Raw genomic sequence first — 17,858 nt, forward strand, 5'->3', positions numbered from 1 at the left:
CGCATACCATGTCTTATCGGTGGTTCCCCGTCTCTCTTCTTACATAATCCAGAGGAATATTTTTATCAACTATGTTGTAAATGCAAGTTTTTTAGTAACTCTAGAAACATTTAAGGAGTAAATTCCACCTCATCCCATTTTTTCGGTGTAAATGCTTTTTTTTTTTAAGAGGTGAAATAATGTAATTTGTGGTTATTTTTTGGTACAATGAGAAAATAATGTTGGATATTGAATTATGGGAAGCCTTGATTGTTATGAGTGTCAGCTTAACATTCCATAAATGGGTGGTTAGTTTTTATATCCCATAATACAAAGCATACTAAATGGCAAAGTGGAGTCGCAGTGCTGCGTTTAATGTCTTGAACATTTTTAATTATTCACTCTGCCACCCAGGCTGAACTGCAGTGGCGTGATCATAACCTACTGCACCCTCAACCTCCTGGGCTCAAGCAATCCTTCCACCTCAGCCTCCTGAGTAGCTAGGACTACTAGTGTACCCCACCACACTAGGCTATTTTTTTTTTTGATATTTAATAGATACCACGTCTCCCTACATTTCCCTAGCTGGTCTCTAGCCTCAAAGCTCAAGTGATCCTCCTGCCTTGGCCTCCTAAAGTGTTGGGATTACAGGAGTGAGCCACAACACCTGACCTTAAATTACTTCTTCCTGTTGTTTTTTAGTGGAATTATTTCCTTGGGCAAACCACTCCTTGAGCCTGGCTCTCCCTTTCAGAATTGTGTGCACTCTGTAACATCTTTGGTCATGGTAGTCCTGTTTTTCTAATAATTTTGTTAATGCGCTGTGAAAGATTAAAGTATATAGTGTATATGCTATTCAATTGTGAATTGGTGGGATGTATGTGACAGCTTATCAACATTTGAAGGTACTGGTACTTGATAGCCTCTGAAGGAAATTTTGCCTCAGTTGTAAGCTAGAAAGTCACTGGAATAACTTTAAAGAATAATAAGGATACGTGGCTTTTTAGATTTTGTAGTATGTATGTTCAGAATTGTGTACAAGTTGAAATGTCTGTGTACTGATCCTCAACACAACAGATAAAATCTCAATTATGAAAGAAAAAGAAAACATTCATCTTTTGAAAATAGTATTCTTTGTCGTTCACATTGAGAAATGCTATTTTAACTTGTTTGGATACCTAGCTAGTTTGGATACTATCTTTTGAGTCACATAAAGAGAGGAATATGTCCCCTAGAAAATAATGGTGTGTGATAGGTATGCCACCCAGCTATCAAGGAATGACCCTACTCTTTGACAATAATTAAGGACCAGGAATGTGAAAAAGGCTTTTAATTGAATAGCCAAAATCTGTGTCACAAGGGACAAACCCTAAGGGTTTTTTTATTTGTTTGTTGGGTTTTTGTTTTTGTTTTTGTTTTTTCGAGACCGAGTCTTGCTCTGTCGCCCAGGCTGGAGTGCAGTGGCGCTATCTTGGTTCACTGCAAGCTCCACCTGCTAGGTTCACACCATTCTCCTACTTCAGCCTCCCAAGTAGCTGGGACTACAGGTGCCCGCCACCATGCTCGGCTAATATTTTGTATTTTTAGTAGAGACGGGGTTTCACCGTGTTAGCCAGGATGGTCTCAATCTCCTGACTTTGTGAGCCACCCACCTCGGCCTCCTAAAGTGCTGGGATTACAGGCATGAACCACCGCACCCAGCCTATGGTGTTTTTTTGTATTCTACCTTTCCTATAGGAAAGCCCCAGCTTCCTTTTCTACTTTTAATATGTGAAGGGGGAAGGTAATCCACTGTTTATGGAGTTTTATTTTTAATCTGGTACAAGTTGAGCATCCCTAATTTGAATATCAGAAATTCTAAATGCTCCAAAATCCGAAACTTTCTGAGCACCGTGACATGACACCATAAGTGGAAAATTCCACGTCTGACCTCATGTGATGGATGGATTGTAGGCAAAACACAATCAAAACTTTATTTTATGCACAACATATATGCATATATGGATGCACTTTATAAAACATAATGAATTTCATGTTTATACTTGGGCCTCATCCCCAAGTCTAAAGACTTCTGGTCTCAAGCATTTCATTTAAGGGGTACTCGCTCTGTATAAAGTAAATATGTTTGGCCTGTAAAAGGATAAAGTCAATGATCCCAAAGTTGATTGTTTAGACTATTTATTTCTAAAGTTTTCAAATAATTTGGTAAGTTTTCATTTGCTTTGATAATCATGGACTTGTTGATGAGCCATGATACATTTCTATGAAGATTTGACATTTAAAATAATATTTGCAGCAGATTTTGCTTCACATCATCAAAGTACATTTATATAATCAATGTCATCTTAATAGCAATCACTTATATAGTACTTATTATATGCTAAGCACTATTTTAATCACTTTACATATATTTACTTATCACAACAACCCAGTAACAAGTGAGGAAATTGAAGCAGGCACAGAAAATTAGGTAAGGCCACAGACCTTACCTATTAAGTGGTAGAGCTGGATTTGAACCCAGGCAACCTAACGCCAGGTTCACTGCTGTTTCCCAATCATCGATTTACAATGTTGATCTAATTTGGAGATTGAAAAATAAAGTTTCTGCCATTTGAAAGAAATGTGATAAAGGATATTTTAACATAGGATGCCAGTACATGAAAGAGATAACGGTGTTGTGGTTGAAGCTGAGATAGAAATGTAGGCCCAGAGCCCTCATCCTGTCACTTTGACATCCTCTTTCCCCCTACAGAGTCCCTGAGACATCTCTGCTAAACTGTCTGTGACTCTAGGGAGCTGCCGTTTGAAAACCACATTATTAACAGCACATTTTAGTCATAAGGAAATTGAGCTTAAGAGTCTTGTCCATAATCATTGACAGAGACTTTCTTTAGGATGTTGTTTCATTTATGAGGGAGTAATAATACTTCAGTTCTGTTGTCTAGAGTGTACTCATTTAGCATGATTGAATTAAGGGTAATGGTGGCAATGAAAATTTACTTCCTAACCATTTGAGGAGGGATAATTTACCCTGGCAAGTTTGTTGATATGTATGTTATTTCTGAGACTAAAATTCAACCACATATGAATAGCATAGATAGGCTAAGGTATAATTATTTGTATACTGTCATATATTGGTACATTTTCATATATGTTCTTACCACTATTAATTGACAAATTAGTGGATAAAATTGCACCAAAATAGAAAATTATTTCTCCTTCAGGCATTTCTCAAATATTTTACTTTCTTCTATACAAGGTAGTTATCCCCTTTATTCACTTTAGCAACATTTTTCAGTAAGCATATGTCATACACATATTACACCAAGTACTATAGGTGATGCTGTAGATTGTATCAAAGTACAAGTAAAAAAGATTCCTGACACCTAATAAATATTCAGGCAGTTTTGAATATATTAGCAGACCTAGATTTGAATCTCCATTCCAACATTTAGCCATGTAACCTTAGATATAAGTTGCTTAACTTCTGTCATTTTAGTTTGTGCCTCTGAAAGTAAGGGTAATGACTTGTGAGAATTGAAAGAAATGATGTACATGAAGTGCCTAGCACAGAACCTAGCATACATTCAACAGTACATGCTATAATAGCGTTGTGAAATGAGAATTTTCCTCCCTTTTCTCAACAGAGTTGATTAGGAAAAATGATCCAGCAAATATTTTAAAAGGCCTTTTTTTTTTTTTTTTTTTTTAGAGACGGAGTCTCGCTCTGTCGCCCAGGCTGGAGTGCAGTGGCCAGATCTCAGCTCACTGCAAGCGCCGCCTCCCGGGTTTACGCCATTCTCCTGCCTCAGCCTCCTGAGTAGCTGGGACTACAGGCGCCCGCCACCACGCCCGGCTAGTTTTTTGTATTTTTTAGTAGAGACGGGGTTTCACCGTGTTAGCCAGGATAGTCTCGATCTCCTGACCTCGTGATCTGCCCATCTCGGCCTCCCAAAGTGCTGGGATTTTAAAAGGCCTTTTGATCAGTGAATGTGTGTGCCTGAGTACATTTGAGCTATGCAAATGTTTTGTTAAATTAATTTGAAATCCAGTACATCTGAACTAATGGAAAACTAGTGGAGACTCGTAATTTAACAGACCAAAATAAAAAAGCCAGGCATTTATTTACTGTTTGTAATCTACATTTGCGTATTCTTAGGTGAAAATTCAGTAAGGTTTATTTGTTTTAAGTTAGGATTTTCATGAAGGGTCCAGAATAGATTTTTTCAGAGTTTTCCAGTCTAAACCAAACTCAACTCAAAGCACAGGGATTCCCTTTCATTAGCGGATTTGCATAAACACGTATCATGCACATTTGGGTGGCATGATTAGAAACTACTTTTCCATGCAGTTTTTTGATAAGATGTCTGTTTACGTTTCATCTGAAGGCTTTGTCTTTCAGTGTATGTTTTGCACAGCTGCCCTAACTATTAGGTTGGTGCTAAGTTCCTCCTGCTCATACTATCTGCCAGAATTCATCTGCACCAAGCCGCATTCATTAGTTATGTGATATTTATTTTACCCTCAAGTTTTTTCTCAGTTCTTTATCTGGTTAATTGTCTGTAGTGGTTTTTTTGTGACAGTATTTTCTCTTATAGGAAACAAACTCTCTGGTAATTACTAAGATAATTTAGCTTCCTTATGTGCACACCTTGGTGCCATAAATGAAAATAGTTTTCTGTGTACATATGGATAACATAATATTTGACATACATTCTGCAGATTGTTTCTAGAGAACATTTTTTCTACAATTTGGTAGGCATTTAACAGTCTTTTGCCTCATGTCCAAACAGAAGGCCAGGCTTAGGAATAAACAGCCTTGGCTGACAGAGAGCTGTGTTCCAATAAGGCATTAAACCTTAGCTGCAAGTTTTCAAACCTGCCTCATCAGCAGTCACCTGAGGAGTTGCGCCTCCTCACACCCCCTTTTAAAGTAGAGATTTCCAGTATTTATCAGCATGTCTGTCTTTTTTTGTCCAGCAAAACCCTCCCTTCTCCTCTCGTCTTTCTGTCTCCCTAGGTGCATGAGGCAGCATTTTTCAGACCCACTCTTTTGACTTGTAGAATCCAGGCATTGTCGTTGCATATCAAACTTATGTTCATCTTGATGACTAGCCCTGGAAACACGTTTTATTCCTCTTCAGTGGAATATTGAAATACACTACAAAGTGAGACTGTATAAACTTCTGTCTGATCACTATGTAATTTGCTCCATTATATTCCATTTTAAGTAACTCCATCGTGGATTTGGAGAAGCTTGCATATTTGGAGATTTGACATTTTTTGTTTATTGAAATTGTAATTTTTCTCACAGAATAGTGCTATGACAGCATTTTATTAAACAATGGTGGGTTTATGTCCATCACACCAGTATACAAAGATTCAACTTGTTTAAGCCATAAATGAAAGGAATAGTTATCTAATTAAAAACTGCTATTACTAAACCAGAGGCAAAAAAAAAAAAATTAGATAGCATTTATGTAAGACTTATTGTCCTACTTGAATATGTAATATTTCAGTGTTTCAGCCTAATACCAGTGTTTGACCTGAGAGAGGTAATAAGTAAAGTATTATTGAAATAATTAATGAAAATGTAATTACTACTTCGGAGTACTCTAAAATACTTTTTTTTAAATAGCAAAATTCTGTATGCTTTTAATTCTTAAAATTTCTACATGCTTATTTACTGAAAAACATGCTGGGAAACACCCACATGCACACAGAAACCTGGACACTGAGGATTTTTTCCCCTTGAAATAGGAATGTTGAAATGTTTTAGATAGGAAATAACTGAAATCTGGCATTTATAATTAGTATTAGTAATAAAATGTTATGTTTAGGATGGTGCAGATTTCTATCTTATTCATTTCTTCACAGTTGCATTGCATTTGAAGTTTTTGTTGTGACTAACAGCTAAGAGAATGGTTTTGAAAAAGGTTTGTCGTAGAGAATGAGACTGTTTGAGAATGCAGAATTACATAAAGTTCAATTTGATAGAAAAAAATTGCTATGAGGTTAAAATGTGGAAATCAAAAGGGGCTAGACAGAAAGGCAAAAATAAAACAAATTCAGAAAAAAATGGTGCGTGGATAGGAAGAACACTCAAATGAGAATTATTGATTTCTTCCTTTTGTTTCTTTTGAAAGGGGAGGGAGGTGATGATGCATATATAGTCAAAGGATGATTGCCAGAAAGCTTAAAGTGGAAGAATATTGTGGTGATGTCTCCCCCAGTAATTTAAATATTATATTTTCCAAAGGGAATAGTGGCTGACAGCAAGTGTTTGAAAGAGGAGGATATTTGGTTGCTAGATAGAAGCTAAAAGTGTCTATAAAAGAGTAAAGGAGGAGGAGTATTTCCTCAGGAGAGAGGAATATTTTCTGAGGAGGAAATATTTTATGTTAAACATCAAAACTAATAGGTATCTAGCATACAGCGTTGTTAAATACAGAATTGAGTTATATGTCATGCAGAATATCATAAAATTGTTCATTGTTCAAATAACAAAAGTGGAGAACGTGGTAGCTTGAATTTAGCTACATTAGAGCAGAGAAAAAATTTAAAATGGGGAAAGACAGACATAGGTAATGTTTATCCTTTTCTAAATTTGAGTAAGGAATGCTTAATGAAATGTGATTGATTTGAGAAAGTTGGTTTTGGTTGGCAACCTTTGGTCAGCAGTGCAAGAGAATCAGGATTACAGAGGGGTACAGGCTAAAACCCCAACTCCAACCAGCTAGCCAAAAAGGCTGGCTATTCATGAAGTGAGTGCACTTACCATAATTAAGAGTGTACTGTGATTAGATTAAGAGTGTACTTAATTTCTTTCAAATGTAGCTGATGTTTTCTCTCACAAATTTCTTTCAAATGCAGCTGATACTCTTTATTCTTTTCCCAACAGGGATATAGCTAGTGCAATAAAAGAACTTCTTGATACAGTGAATAACGTCTTCAAGAAATATCAATACCAGAACCGCAGGGTACGTTTAGTAGAAGCCTTGCTAGCTGACACCCTAGATGTTGGTTTATGCCTAGTTGTTTTATTGACTTGAAAATAGGATTGATTGTTGGAAATAGTTTTGTGTCATTAAGCATTGAGTTTATTCTTGGATTTAAATATGCCTTTTTATTTAAAAGTAAATATTCCACAATTGCTTATTAGTAATATTCATATAAAGTGCATCCCATATCCTGTGTAATCTCCTGTCCTTGCCTTTGGCTGTTGTGATTATTTCTCTTATTTAGTACTTTTTTTTCTTACTGTATTTTGTGGCTGTAGGCACTTGAACACCAAAAGAAAGAATTTGTAAAGTACTCCAAAAGTTTCAGTGATACTCTGAAAACGTATTTTAAAGATGGCAAGTAAGTACTGTAATTTATCCTTTACTTTTAAAATTAAATAGATTATGTGGTTTTATATGGTATGAAAACCATATAAATTAAGCCCTTTTACTTTATTAGTACTCCAGGCAACTGATATTCAAGGCATTCCACTAACAATAGGAAATGAATGTGGTTGCTAATCTGGCCATAACTCCTTTCTACAGCAGGAGTTATCAGATGCTTTCTGAAAAGAGCCAGATAGTAAATATGTTAGATTTGGTGGGCCTGTTGGCCGTTATCCACCTCATCTCTGCCGTTGTAGTACAGAAACAAGCCATAGACAATATACAAACAAGAGGGTGTGACTGTTTTTTACTAAAACTTTATACAAGATTCAAATTTCAGTATCTTGAAATAATTTTTACCTGTCATATATTCTTCTTTTGATTTTTTTTTTTTTTTTTACCATTTAAAAATGTAAAAGCAATTTTAGTTCATTGGCCTACTTTATACACTCCTGAAACAGTGGTTCTCAAACATTAGTAGCATCAGAGTCATCTGGAGGATGTGTTACAGCTCAAATTGCAGATTGCTCGAGAGTCCCACTTCTAGAATTTCTGATTTCGCAGGTCTAGGATGGAGCAGGTATTTGCATTTCTTAGAAATTTTCAGATAATACTGACATTACAGGTCTATTGAGAACTACTGCACTAAAGTTAAAGCAATGTTGTCAATCCTTTCTGTGCAATAGAGTCACTTGAGGACAGTTTTTTAAAAATTCCCATAGCCTAGGCCCCACCTGCAGAGATTCTGATTCAGTTACTGGGAGTGGAGCCAGGGTTTAGATGTTTTGTAAAAGTGCCCCAGATGTTTTTAAAGCGCTGTAAGGGTTTTGACCCACTGTCCTGGAAAGAGGCTTTCACAGCATCATTCTATAAAATAGGAAATATACTAAAATGTAAATTATACATTAGGTTTTAATTTACATATAATTGGTTGTAATGCACTATAGAAAACCAAGAGATTTTATATATTTTAACATACATACATGAATACGTATAATGTATAAGCTGATGCAAAGTCTGGCCATATAGGTAGTTTTTTGCACTTCATGTCAAATGTGAGAATTTTTTCAACAAGATTATTTTTTAACAGTGCTTAAAGTCAGAAAAGTAATCTAAATAGAGACCTCAATCATCCCATCCTACTATACAGGTTTTAAGATCTCTATATTCATGTCACATCGTTACAGTATTATTGTAGTAATATTTAAAATGATAAAAATACATTAGATAGAATTCTGTTAATTTTCAGAGTCATTTTTAACCGTTCACCCAGGTTGAAGTATTTACATTTATATTACAAATTAGAGATTACTGAGCTAAATTTTATTACTTGTTTTGTGATGGTGTTCCGTACACAGGTTGTCTAAGGGAAATGCTCCTTGATGACTTAGTTTAATAAGCTGGCATTTGTGTTTTGAAAATAAACTTGTTTTTTTCTTGATTTATGCTAAGCTCAAATAACCAAAAACACATTAAAATAATAATTTACATGATGGGATTATTGTTTCTGATTTTAAATTACTGTTACGGAATAAGCACAATGAAAAGTAGACATTAATTTAAAGCCTAATTTTCATTAATTAATTGAAATTATTCACTCTGCATATGGATTCAGTCTCCTTGCTACTACTTTCTCTCCATTCAGCAGCTTTTTAAAATTCCAGTTATTTGTGTATCAGTAATGTGCTGTGAGTTTTATACCTGTTTCCTCAAAACAGAAAATTATTGATAGAGCCTGATCTTTAGGCCATCTTTCAGTAGGGGGATGGATTTGCAGAAATGAATTTGCATCCATTTCTTTCTGGCCCTTCTCTCTTTTTTTTTTTTTTTTTTTTTTTGAGACAGAGTCTTGCTCTGTTGCCCAGACTGGAGTGCAGTGGCACGATCTGGCCTCACTGCAACTTCCGACTCCCAGATTCAAGCAATTCTCCTGCCTCAGCCTCCTGAGCTGGGATTATAGACACATGCCACTATGCCCGGCTAATTTTTGTATTTTTAGTAGAGACAGAGTTTCACCATGTTTGCCAGGCTGGTCTCAAACTCTGAGATACCTCATGATCCACCCACCTTGGCCTCCCAAAGTGGTGGGATTACAGGTGTGAGCCACCGGGTCCAGTCCCTGGACATTCTCTTTTGAGAAATGTCTAGGATGCAGGTACATGCTAGATATGATACTAGGAAACTGTTAAGGCCACACAATGGGACTAGGGCGTCAGCTCTGTATTCCAGCCACATGAAGATGAGCCATTAGGAGAATGGGATGGAGCTCAAAGCCAATTTTAAAGAATATATTTTTATATGTTGTCAGCTCCCAGATTTTGAAACTGCATGATTATTTTGTTGTAAAAATATGTTTATAGTAAAAGTAGTTTGTAGTAGTTTGTCGTTTAGAATTTCTGCCTCTTTTTTAAGGAGATAAGTGGGATGAATCAGATTAGAAGTAACTAACTTTTTCTTGAGTATTATGCCAATTAATTAATTACGCCCATTAATTACAGATTTTGAGATTATGATACTTTGCTAGATTTTACTTGTTAACTTCTATGAAACCACAGCTGGGGACCACATCTGAATCCTCCTTTTGGCCAGTTAACTTGTTCCACCTATAAATGAACTGGGTTGTTGAGGCACCACCTATCATTACCAGTCCTCCAACATTTTATTGCCAGTCAGAACCACCAGGGGGCAGTAATTACTAGATAGTTTAAAATGATGCAAGACTATTAAATCCTAAATTGGAATAAAAGTTTTAATACTCAATACTAACTTGTCTTTTTTTTTTTTCTTAAATTGATTTCATTGCTACTGTTAATAGTATAAATCTTAAAAGGGTGAATTTTTTGGATGAAATTAATGCTTATTCTTTTCTTTTTAAACAGGGCAATAAATGTGTTCATAAGTGCCAACCGACTAATTCATCAAACCAACTTAATACTTCAGACCTTCAAAACTGTGGCCTGAAAGTTGTATATGTTAAGAGATGTACTTCTCAGTGGCAGTATTGAACTGCCTTTATCTGTAAATTTTAAAGTTTGACTGTATAAATTATCAGTCCCTCCTGAAGGGATCTAATCCAGGATGTTGAATGGGATTATTGCCATCTTACACCATATTTTTGTAAAATGTAGCTTAATCATAATCTCACACTGAAGATTTTGCATCACTTTTGCTATTATCATTCTTTTAAGAATTATAAGCCAAAAGAATTTACGCCTTAATGTGTCATTATATAACATTCCTTAAAAGAATTGTAAATATTGGTGTTTGTTTCTGACATTTTAACTTGAAAGCGATATGCTGCAAGATAATGTATTTAACAATATTTGGTGGCAAATATTCAATAAATAGTTTACATCTGTTAAACATTTCTTTACTTGAAAAAAATGCATATATATATGTGTGTGTACATATATATATATATGTGTGTGTATATATATATATGATCAGAAGACCAAGACAACTTGGTGTAATGTCTAAAAAACTTCTAACGGGAGCTTATCAGCAGTTTATCAAATAATAAAGAAACAAGAATTTCTATTTTTGTCCTTAATCACTTTGGACACAGAGTAGTCAATGGAAATATTTTTGTTAATTATTACTTATAAGGTACTGAGTATTTTTATATGATTTCCAACCTGTTTTAAAAGACTTATGTGTAAGAGATGGCATTTTCTAGTGTTTCTGCACTATAATGCCACTTTTTGAACTCTTGTTACAAATGTAGATTTGACTCTTAAAAATTAAGCCTTTCGTATACTGGGCCCTCATAAGCTTTGCACATTTTTCCCCCCAAAAAATAGCCACAATTAATAGTAATTTGAAGCTATATCAATGGTTGGATTGAAATTGTCATGAATGTTAACATTCTATACACTCTTCAACTAGGTACAGTTTTATTTCACCATAGAGAAGTTTTAAGGAAATAATGTATCAAGTGTTCATGTTAAGTGGTTTCATTTTTCAATTATAAAATAAAGGGAAAAATCAGAATTTCCTTATCTTTTATAAAGATTTTAGATGTTAAACTAAGTTTCTGTGGGCAGTATATTTTTTTGCTGTTATGCAACTCAGTTATTTTATTTTTTCTCCATTTTAAAAAACAGATTTTTTTTTTTTTTGAGCTGGAGGCTCGCTCTGTCGCCCAGGCTGGAGTGCAGTGGCCGGATCTCAGCTCACTGCAAGCTCCGCCTCCCGGGTTTACGCCATTCTCCCGCCTCAGCCTCCCCAGTAGCTGGGACTACAGGCGCCCGCCACCACGCCCGGCTAGTTTTTTGGGGTTTTTTTTTAGTAGAGACGGGGTTTCACCGTGTTAGCCAGGATGGTCTTGATCGCCTGACCTCGTGATCCGCCCGTCTCAGCCTCCCAAAGCGCTGGGATTACAGGCTTGAGCCACCGCACCTGGCCAAAAACAGATTTTTAAAGAATTATTATCATTGGCATCATAAAAGTAAAATATCCTGTTAAATGTAAATGGAAAATATATTGAAAGGAGCAAAAAAAAAAAGAGGCAATTGGATGAAATCTCTTAATTAATGAACATTTTACTGACTTGATTTTTTTTCTTCAAAGATATGTAGCCAGTAAAACAAATAGAATGTTGATCTTTATTTATTTTTGACATAAACTGTCATTCACTCTTTGAAGTGGATGGGTGATCATTTGCTGAATAGACTTGTGTATATGTGAAGAAAAAAGACACTTTTATTTGCAGCAGACTTTTTAAACATCATTTCTAACATCATCTAACATCGTTCCTTCTGCTGTCTTTACCCTCCTTAAAATAACCAGTTACCAGACATACCTCAAATCACCTGTTTTTATAAGCTTTCCATATTTTCATTCCACCGTCCATTACATCTGGCTTCTGCTTTCATGAAATATTCCTCCACAAGGGAGGCTTATTCTTAGAGTACTTTAGTTTCTTACGTGATCCTTCCAACAGGGCTGAGTTTGCATTAAAAGGAGGCCAGGGTGGCCCCAGTTAGATTCATTTCCAGAGAACAGAAAAGTGGCTTCAGAGGAAAGGAAGCGGAGGAAAACACAAATTTGTTGAGCACCTTCTCTGTGTCAAGCGCTAGTTACATTTACATAATTCTCTTAACAGTCCTATGATTTAGCTGTTTTACAATTGAGGAAACAGAGCTTAGGGTACACAGCTGGTAACTGCTAGGGCCAGAGTTTAAATTTGTGTCCAGATTCCATGTTCTTTCCACTGAACTGTACTCCCTCTATTACTGAAAATAAGTCTTGTTTAGGGTATTAGTTCCCAAACACCATTTTGAGAAACCTCTCCCTGGTCCGCAGGAAAATGAGAAAAATTAGAGCAATGTGATTGTTTTTTCATAGATCTAACTCTACTCATTTTAAAGGATCATGGAGATTATTGCTGTTTTTGATGTTTGAAATACTGTCCACACTTTAAAAAAAAGATACAGCAAATTTTTTTAAAAATGACTTTTAAAAACCTTATTAGGCAAAACAGATTGACATCTCATTATTGAGCTGTCTTAATTGATTTAAACGTTTTATATGGAAATAATTTCAAATTTACAGGAAATTGGCAAGCATAAGAATAGTGCAAGGAACATCCATATGTCCTTTACCCAGACTCAACTATTGTTCAGAATTTACGCTCTTCATTTTATTGTTTGCTTGTTCATTTATCCTCCCTTAAGTTTCCTTTACTCTGGATCATTTCCATGGCCACCTTGGTCTTTTATAGCATTGAATCAGATTTAAGTTATGCATTCTTGGTGAGAATACTCTGTTGATGGTACTGTGTCATCATGGTATGATATTGGGGGCACACAATGTCCATCTTATTGGTGATGCTAATTTTGATCACCTGATCAAGGTAGTGTTCAGTTTCTCCAATGTATAGTTACTGTGTTTTACCTTGCAGTTAATAACCTGTGGGAGACTCTTTTAATTCCATGCTTTAATTCCATGCTAACGTTTTTATCCAGGGTTTAGCATGCATTGATGATTCTTGATATTCAGTCTCCAACTTCAGCATTGTTTCCACATGTACTAGTTGGCAATTAATATTTTATTGTAAGCAGGAGCCCTCCTTTCTCCCCTGATCCATTCATTCATCCATCTATATCCGTCTCATTTTTATATCTGTTATTGTTATAAACTCATGCTTTTTAATGTTTTTCCAGTGCTTTTTAATTAATTTTACCATACTTACTTTGTATGTTTTACCATACAACTTTGATGCTCAAGTTGCCTCAGATTTGGCCAGGAGAAACTATTGAGCTGGCTCCCATGTCCTTGGGATATCCCGTCGTTTGTTTAAAGGACTTCATAGGTTATATAAAAGAAATTCCAGGATTTAGAGTCAGTAATTTCTCCATAGAACCCTAGGGAATATTAGATACCTAGATCTGGATGCTGGATGTACTCATTGCTACTGGGTGTCTGTTTCTAGGCTATTCAGCAGGCAGAACTAGAAAAGTCGTGTATGTACAGTTGACCCTCTGTATCCATGAGTTGTGCCTATATGGATTCCACATCCCTGGATTCAACCAACTGGGAATCGAAAATATTCCACAAAATAGAAGATAATACAATGATAATTTTTAAAATATGGTATAACAGCTCTTACATAGCATTTACCTTGTATCAGGTATAAGTAATCTAGAGGTGATTTAAAGGATATGGGAGAATGTGTGTAGGTTATATGCACATACTATGTCATTTTAAGTGCCATGAGCATCCTCAGATTTGAGCATCCTCAGATTTTGGTATCCTCGGGGTTCCTAGAACCAATCCCCCATAGATATCAAGACATGACTACATTAACACTCAGATGTGCATGTCCAGATAGCATTTACATGTACTTATATACATGTTATGTTTGATTTCCGAAATGAATTTATACTAGTGCCTCCAATTTCAATCCATTATCGCAGGATTCTTTCTCACCGTCACTATTCCGTATTTCTATGTCACTCCTTCCTCAGAAGTCCTGGATTCCCCCAAAAATCAATTATTCACTCTATAATATATCTGAAATAATTTTAGAATTGCTTTTGCCTATATCACTGTAAAAACAAGATTTATTTTCAGTTCTTTACCTATATCCTGCTCAAGGTTAAGGATAATGGCTACATTGTGCATTTATAAATTAGTTGTATTTTTTTTTTGTCCTTCACTGTAGTTATGTTATTTGAAAGATAACATATTTGCCTTCAGGTTTGAAATTTTTCTCCCAAACTCCTCCCATTCTTGTTGATCTAATTTTATTTAAAAATTTTATGGGCCGGGCACGGTGGCTCAAGCCTGTAATCCCAGCACTTTGGAAGGCCGAGATGGGCAGATCACGAGGTCAGGAGATCGAGACTATCCTGGCTAACATGGTGAAACCCCGTCTGTACTAAAAAAATATATAAAAAACTACCTGGGCGAGGTGGCGGGCGCCTGTAGTCCCAGCTACTCTGGAGGCTGAGGCGGGAGAATGGCATAAACCCGGGAGGCGGGGCTTGCAGTAAGCTCAGATCCGGCCATTGCCCTCCAGCCTGGGCGACAGAGCGAGACTCCGTCTCAAAAATAATAATAATAATAATAATAATAATAATTTTATGGAGCCATAACACGCTTCTAGAAGTTAGAACCTTACCAAAACATATACCCAGAAGCGTAACTTTCTCTTCTATCTGTTCTGACCCATTCCCATCTGTTGTAAGTATCCAGCTTCATTGGTTTTGGTTTTTGAGGCTTCTTTTTTATGGAGGAAAACAAAAAAATGTATATTTTCTTTCCATTCTTTCTTATACAAAAGGTAGCATACCTAAAGGGAGACCAGCCATCTTAGTTTGCTTAGTACTGAGAAGTTTCTTGGGACAAAGAACTTTTAGTGCTAAAACTGGGACAGTCGGGCAAACGGATGGCAGGTCACGTTACATACACATTCTTTGTTAAAACAGTTTTGTTGATGCATAATTTGCATACCATAAAATTCACATATATGTCCCTTTAAATATTGAGGTATAATTTAATGCCATAAAATTTACTCATTTTAAGACTGTGCTATTTAGTGATATTTGACAAATTTACGGAGTTGTATAACTTGACCATGGTCTTACTAGATTGACATCATTGCTACAAAATATGCTCAGTTACAGTTCATCCTTGTTTCCTCTTCCAGCTCCAGGGAACTTCTATCTAGTTTCAGTCCCTATAGATTTTTCTTACCGGGACATTTCGTATAAACAGAATCATCTAATAATACCTTTTGAATCTGGCTTCATTTGCATAATATGTTGTTTTTGAGGTTCATCCATGTCATAGCATATATAGGCATTTCTGTCATTATTGCTGAATGGTATTTTATTATATACCATATTTTATCCATTTACATGTTGATGGACCTTTGGACTGCTTCCTTTTTTTTTTTTTTTGCAGTGATGCATAATGCTGCTATGAACATAAAAGTGCAAGTCTCTGAAAGTGGCTTTTCATTTAGGGGTAGATATGTAGGATTGTAGTTGCTGGGTTGTGTGGTAAATTTATATTTATTTAAGAAACGACCAAACTGTTTCCTAAATGGCTGTATCGTTTTACATCCACATCAACAATGGATTAGGGTTTCCTGTTTCTCCACATCCTTACTATTTGTTAATGGCTTTTAAAAATTATAGACATTCTTGTAGGTGTGAAGTGGTTTCTCACTGTAGTTTTAATTTGCATTTTCCTAATAACTGAACTTTTTTGTGTGTGCTTATTAGCTGTTTCACATACATGCTCTTATACATATTCCATTTTTCACTTACTGTTTCCATAAATCACTCCATGTAAATTCAGAGATCTCTCGCGCTCTCACTTTCTCTTTTGTAGTATTCCGTGACATATAGATGCCAAAGTTTTTTCTAATCAGTCTGCTATCTATGGGCATTTAGGTAGTTTTTAATATTTTACCAAAATACAAATAATGCTACAATGAATCGCCTTACATGTGTATTTCTGTTTAAGGTATTTCTTCAGGCTACATTCATTGAATACTAAGTCAAAGGATATATGCATGTGTAGTTTTGTTGGATATTGCCTTTCCATAAAGGGTGTGGCATTTCAGATTCTACCAGCAATGCGTGAGACTGTTTTCCCACAACTTCACTAATAATGATATGCTGTAAAGCTTTTGAAGTTCTGCCAATCTGCTAAGTGGAAAGTAATATCTCATTATAGCTTTAATTTGCATATTACAAATGAAGTTAACATCTTCAAGGACTATTTTTCTAGTTTGTGATTGTGTGACTGTGTTTATGGTGTTACTTTGCCATGAAAACTTTTGATTTATGTTTTGGTAGTCAAATTGATTAACTCTCCTGTGAAACCATCTGAGTTTGGTGTTTTTTGGGAATTAGTTTCTTGATAACTTTATTTCTTATATTTAAATTGATTTCTTTACATTTTTTGGCTTAAAGCGGTCAGTTTGCTAAACTGTATATTTTTAAGAAATTATCCATTTCCTCTTAGTTTTCAAATGTATTTCCACTGAAGTAATCTTTTATGTCTTTTTAAAAAATTCCCTATATCAATAGTTATTTCTCCCTTGTTATTTTTTCTTCTATCTGCACTTTCTCCCTTTTTAAAAAAATTAAACTAGCAAGTCATTTGTTTTATTGTTTGTTTTTTTTTTTTTCAGGACTTTACTCATTAATTTGATATCCTGCTTTTCTATTTTCTATCTCAATTTCTGTTCTAATAATATTTTCTTCTTTGGACTTTTTTGTATTTTACTTTGTTCTAGTTCTTTCAAGTTAAGAATTTAGCTCTTATTGATACAGGTATTTAGGGCTATGATTTTTTTTTCTGATTACTGCTTAGAATGTATCTCATAGATATGTTTATTACCATTATTTTTCAGAAATTTTGTAATTTTTGTTTGTATTTCCTATTTTGTCCAAGCGCTAAGTTTAACAGAATATCTTTAATTTACAAGTAGAAGGGCCTTTTTGGTTTCATTTTTAATTTCTATTTTTATTGCACTGTGATCATTGGTATTGTTTGTAATAATTTTACCTTCTACTACCTGCTGATATTTTCTTTGTGCCCTAATATATGTTCAAAACTTTTAAATATACATGTGAATGTATGTATAGATTGTATATTCTCTTATTATTAGGATGTAGTATTCAGTATATATTTAAACATCTACCTTGTTGATTGTTACTTAGTTCTTATGTATCTTTGTTTTTTGTTTGCTTGACCAGTCTTCTTGTACTGTGTGTTAAAGTCTCCTTTTAGTAGTATGTTTGTCTTTTTGCATCTGTTGTAGTTTCTGTTTTAGGTAGGTGTTGCTGTATTGTTGTCTAGATACGTGTTACATCCTAAATGTGAAATGTGGATTTTAAAATTATAAAAGTGTCCTTCTTTGTTTTATTTAATGACTTTTGAAATGTGTCTTTTGACCTTGAGTTAAACCCATTCACATTTATTGATATGTCTGTCATGTTTAGGCTTAATTCTATTTTTTTTTTTTTTAAT

At 35.0% G+C, this 17,858-nt stretch overlaps 1 protein-coding gene across 6 annotated transcripts in view; it reads left to right on the top strand.

The window, feature by feature from the left end:
• PDCD10 (programmed cell death 10) overlaps positions 1-10,901 on the top strand; it is a 51,824-nt gene extending 40,923 nt beyond the window's left edge. For 5 of the 6 annotated variants that reach the window (XM_031663593.1, XM_031663594.1, XM_031663592.1 and 2 more), the window contains 3 exons: positions 6,881-6,959; positions 7,259-7,341; positions 10,247-10,901. In XM_031663593.1, coding sequence (XP_031519453.1) covers positions 6,881-6,959; positions 7,259-7,341; positions 10,247-10,328 — 244 coding nt within the window. In that variant the 3' untranslated portion in view covers positions 10,329-10,901. The remainder of the gene's footprint in view (positions 1-6,880; positions 6,960-7,258; positions 7,342-10,246) is intronic. The other variant, XM_031663597.1, reaches the window with a different exon arrangement.
• The last annotated feature ends 6,957 nt before the right edge of the window (positions 10,902-17,858 follow it).

Source organism: Papio anubis, chromosome 2 (genome assembly GCF_008728515.1).
Source record: "Papio anubis isolate 15944 chromosome 2, Panubis1.0, whole genome shotgun sequence".
NCBI classification, from domain to species: domain Eukaryota; kingdom Metazoa; phylum Chordata; class Mammalia; order Primates; family Cercopithecidae; genus Papio; species Papio anubis.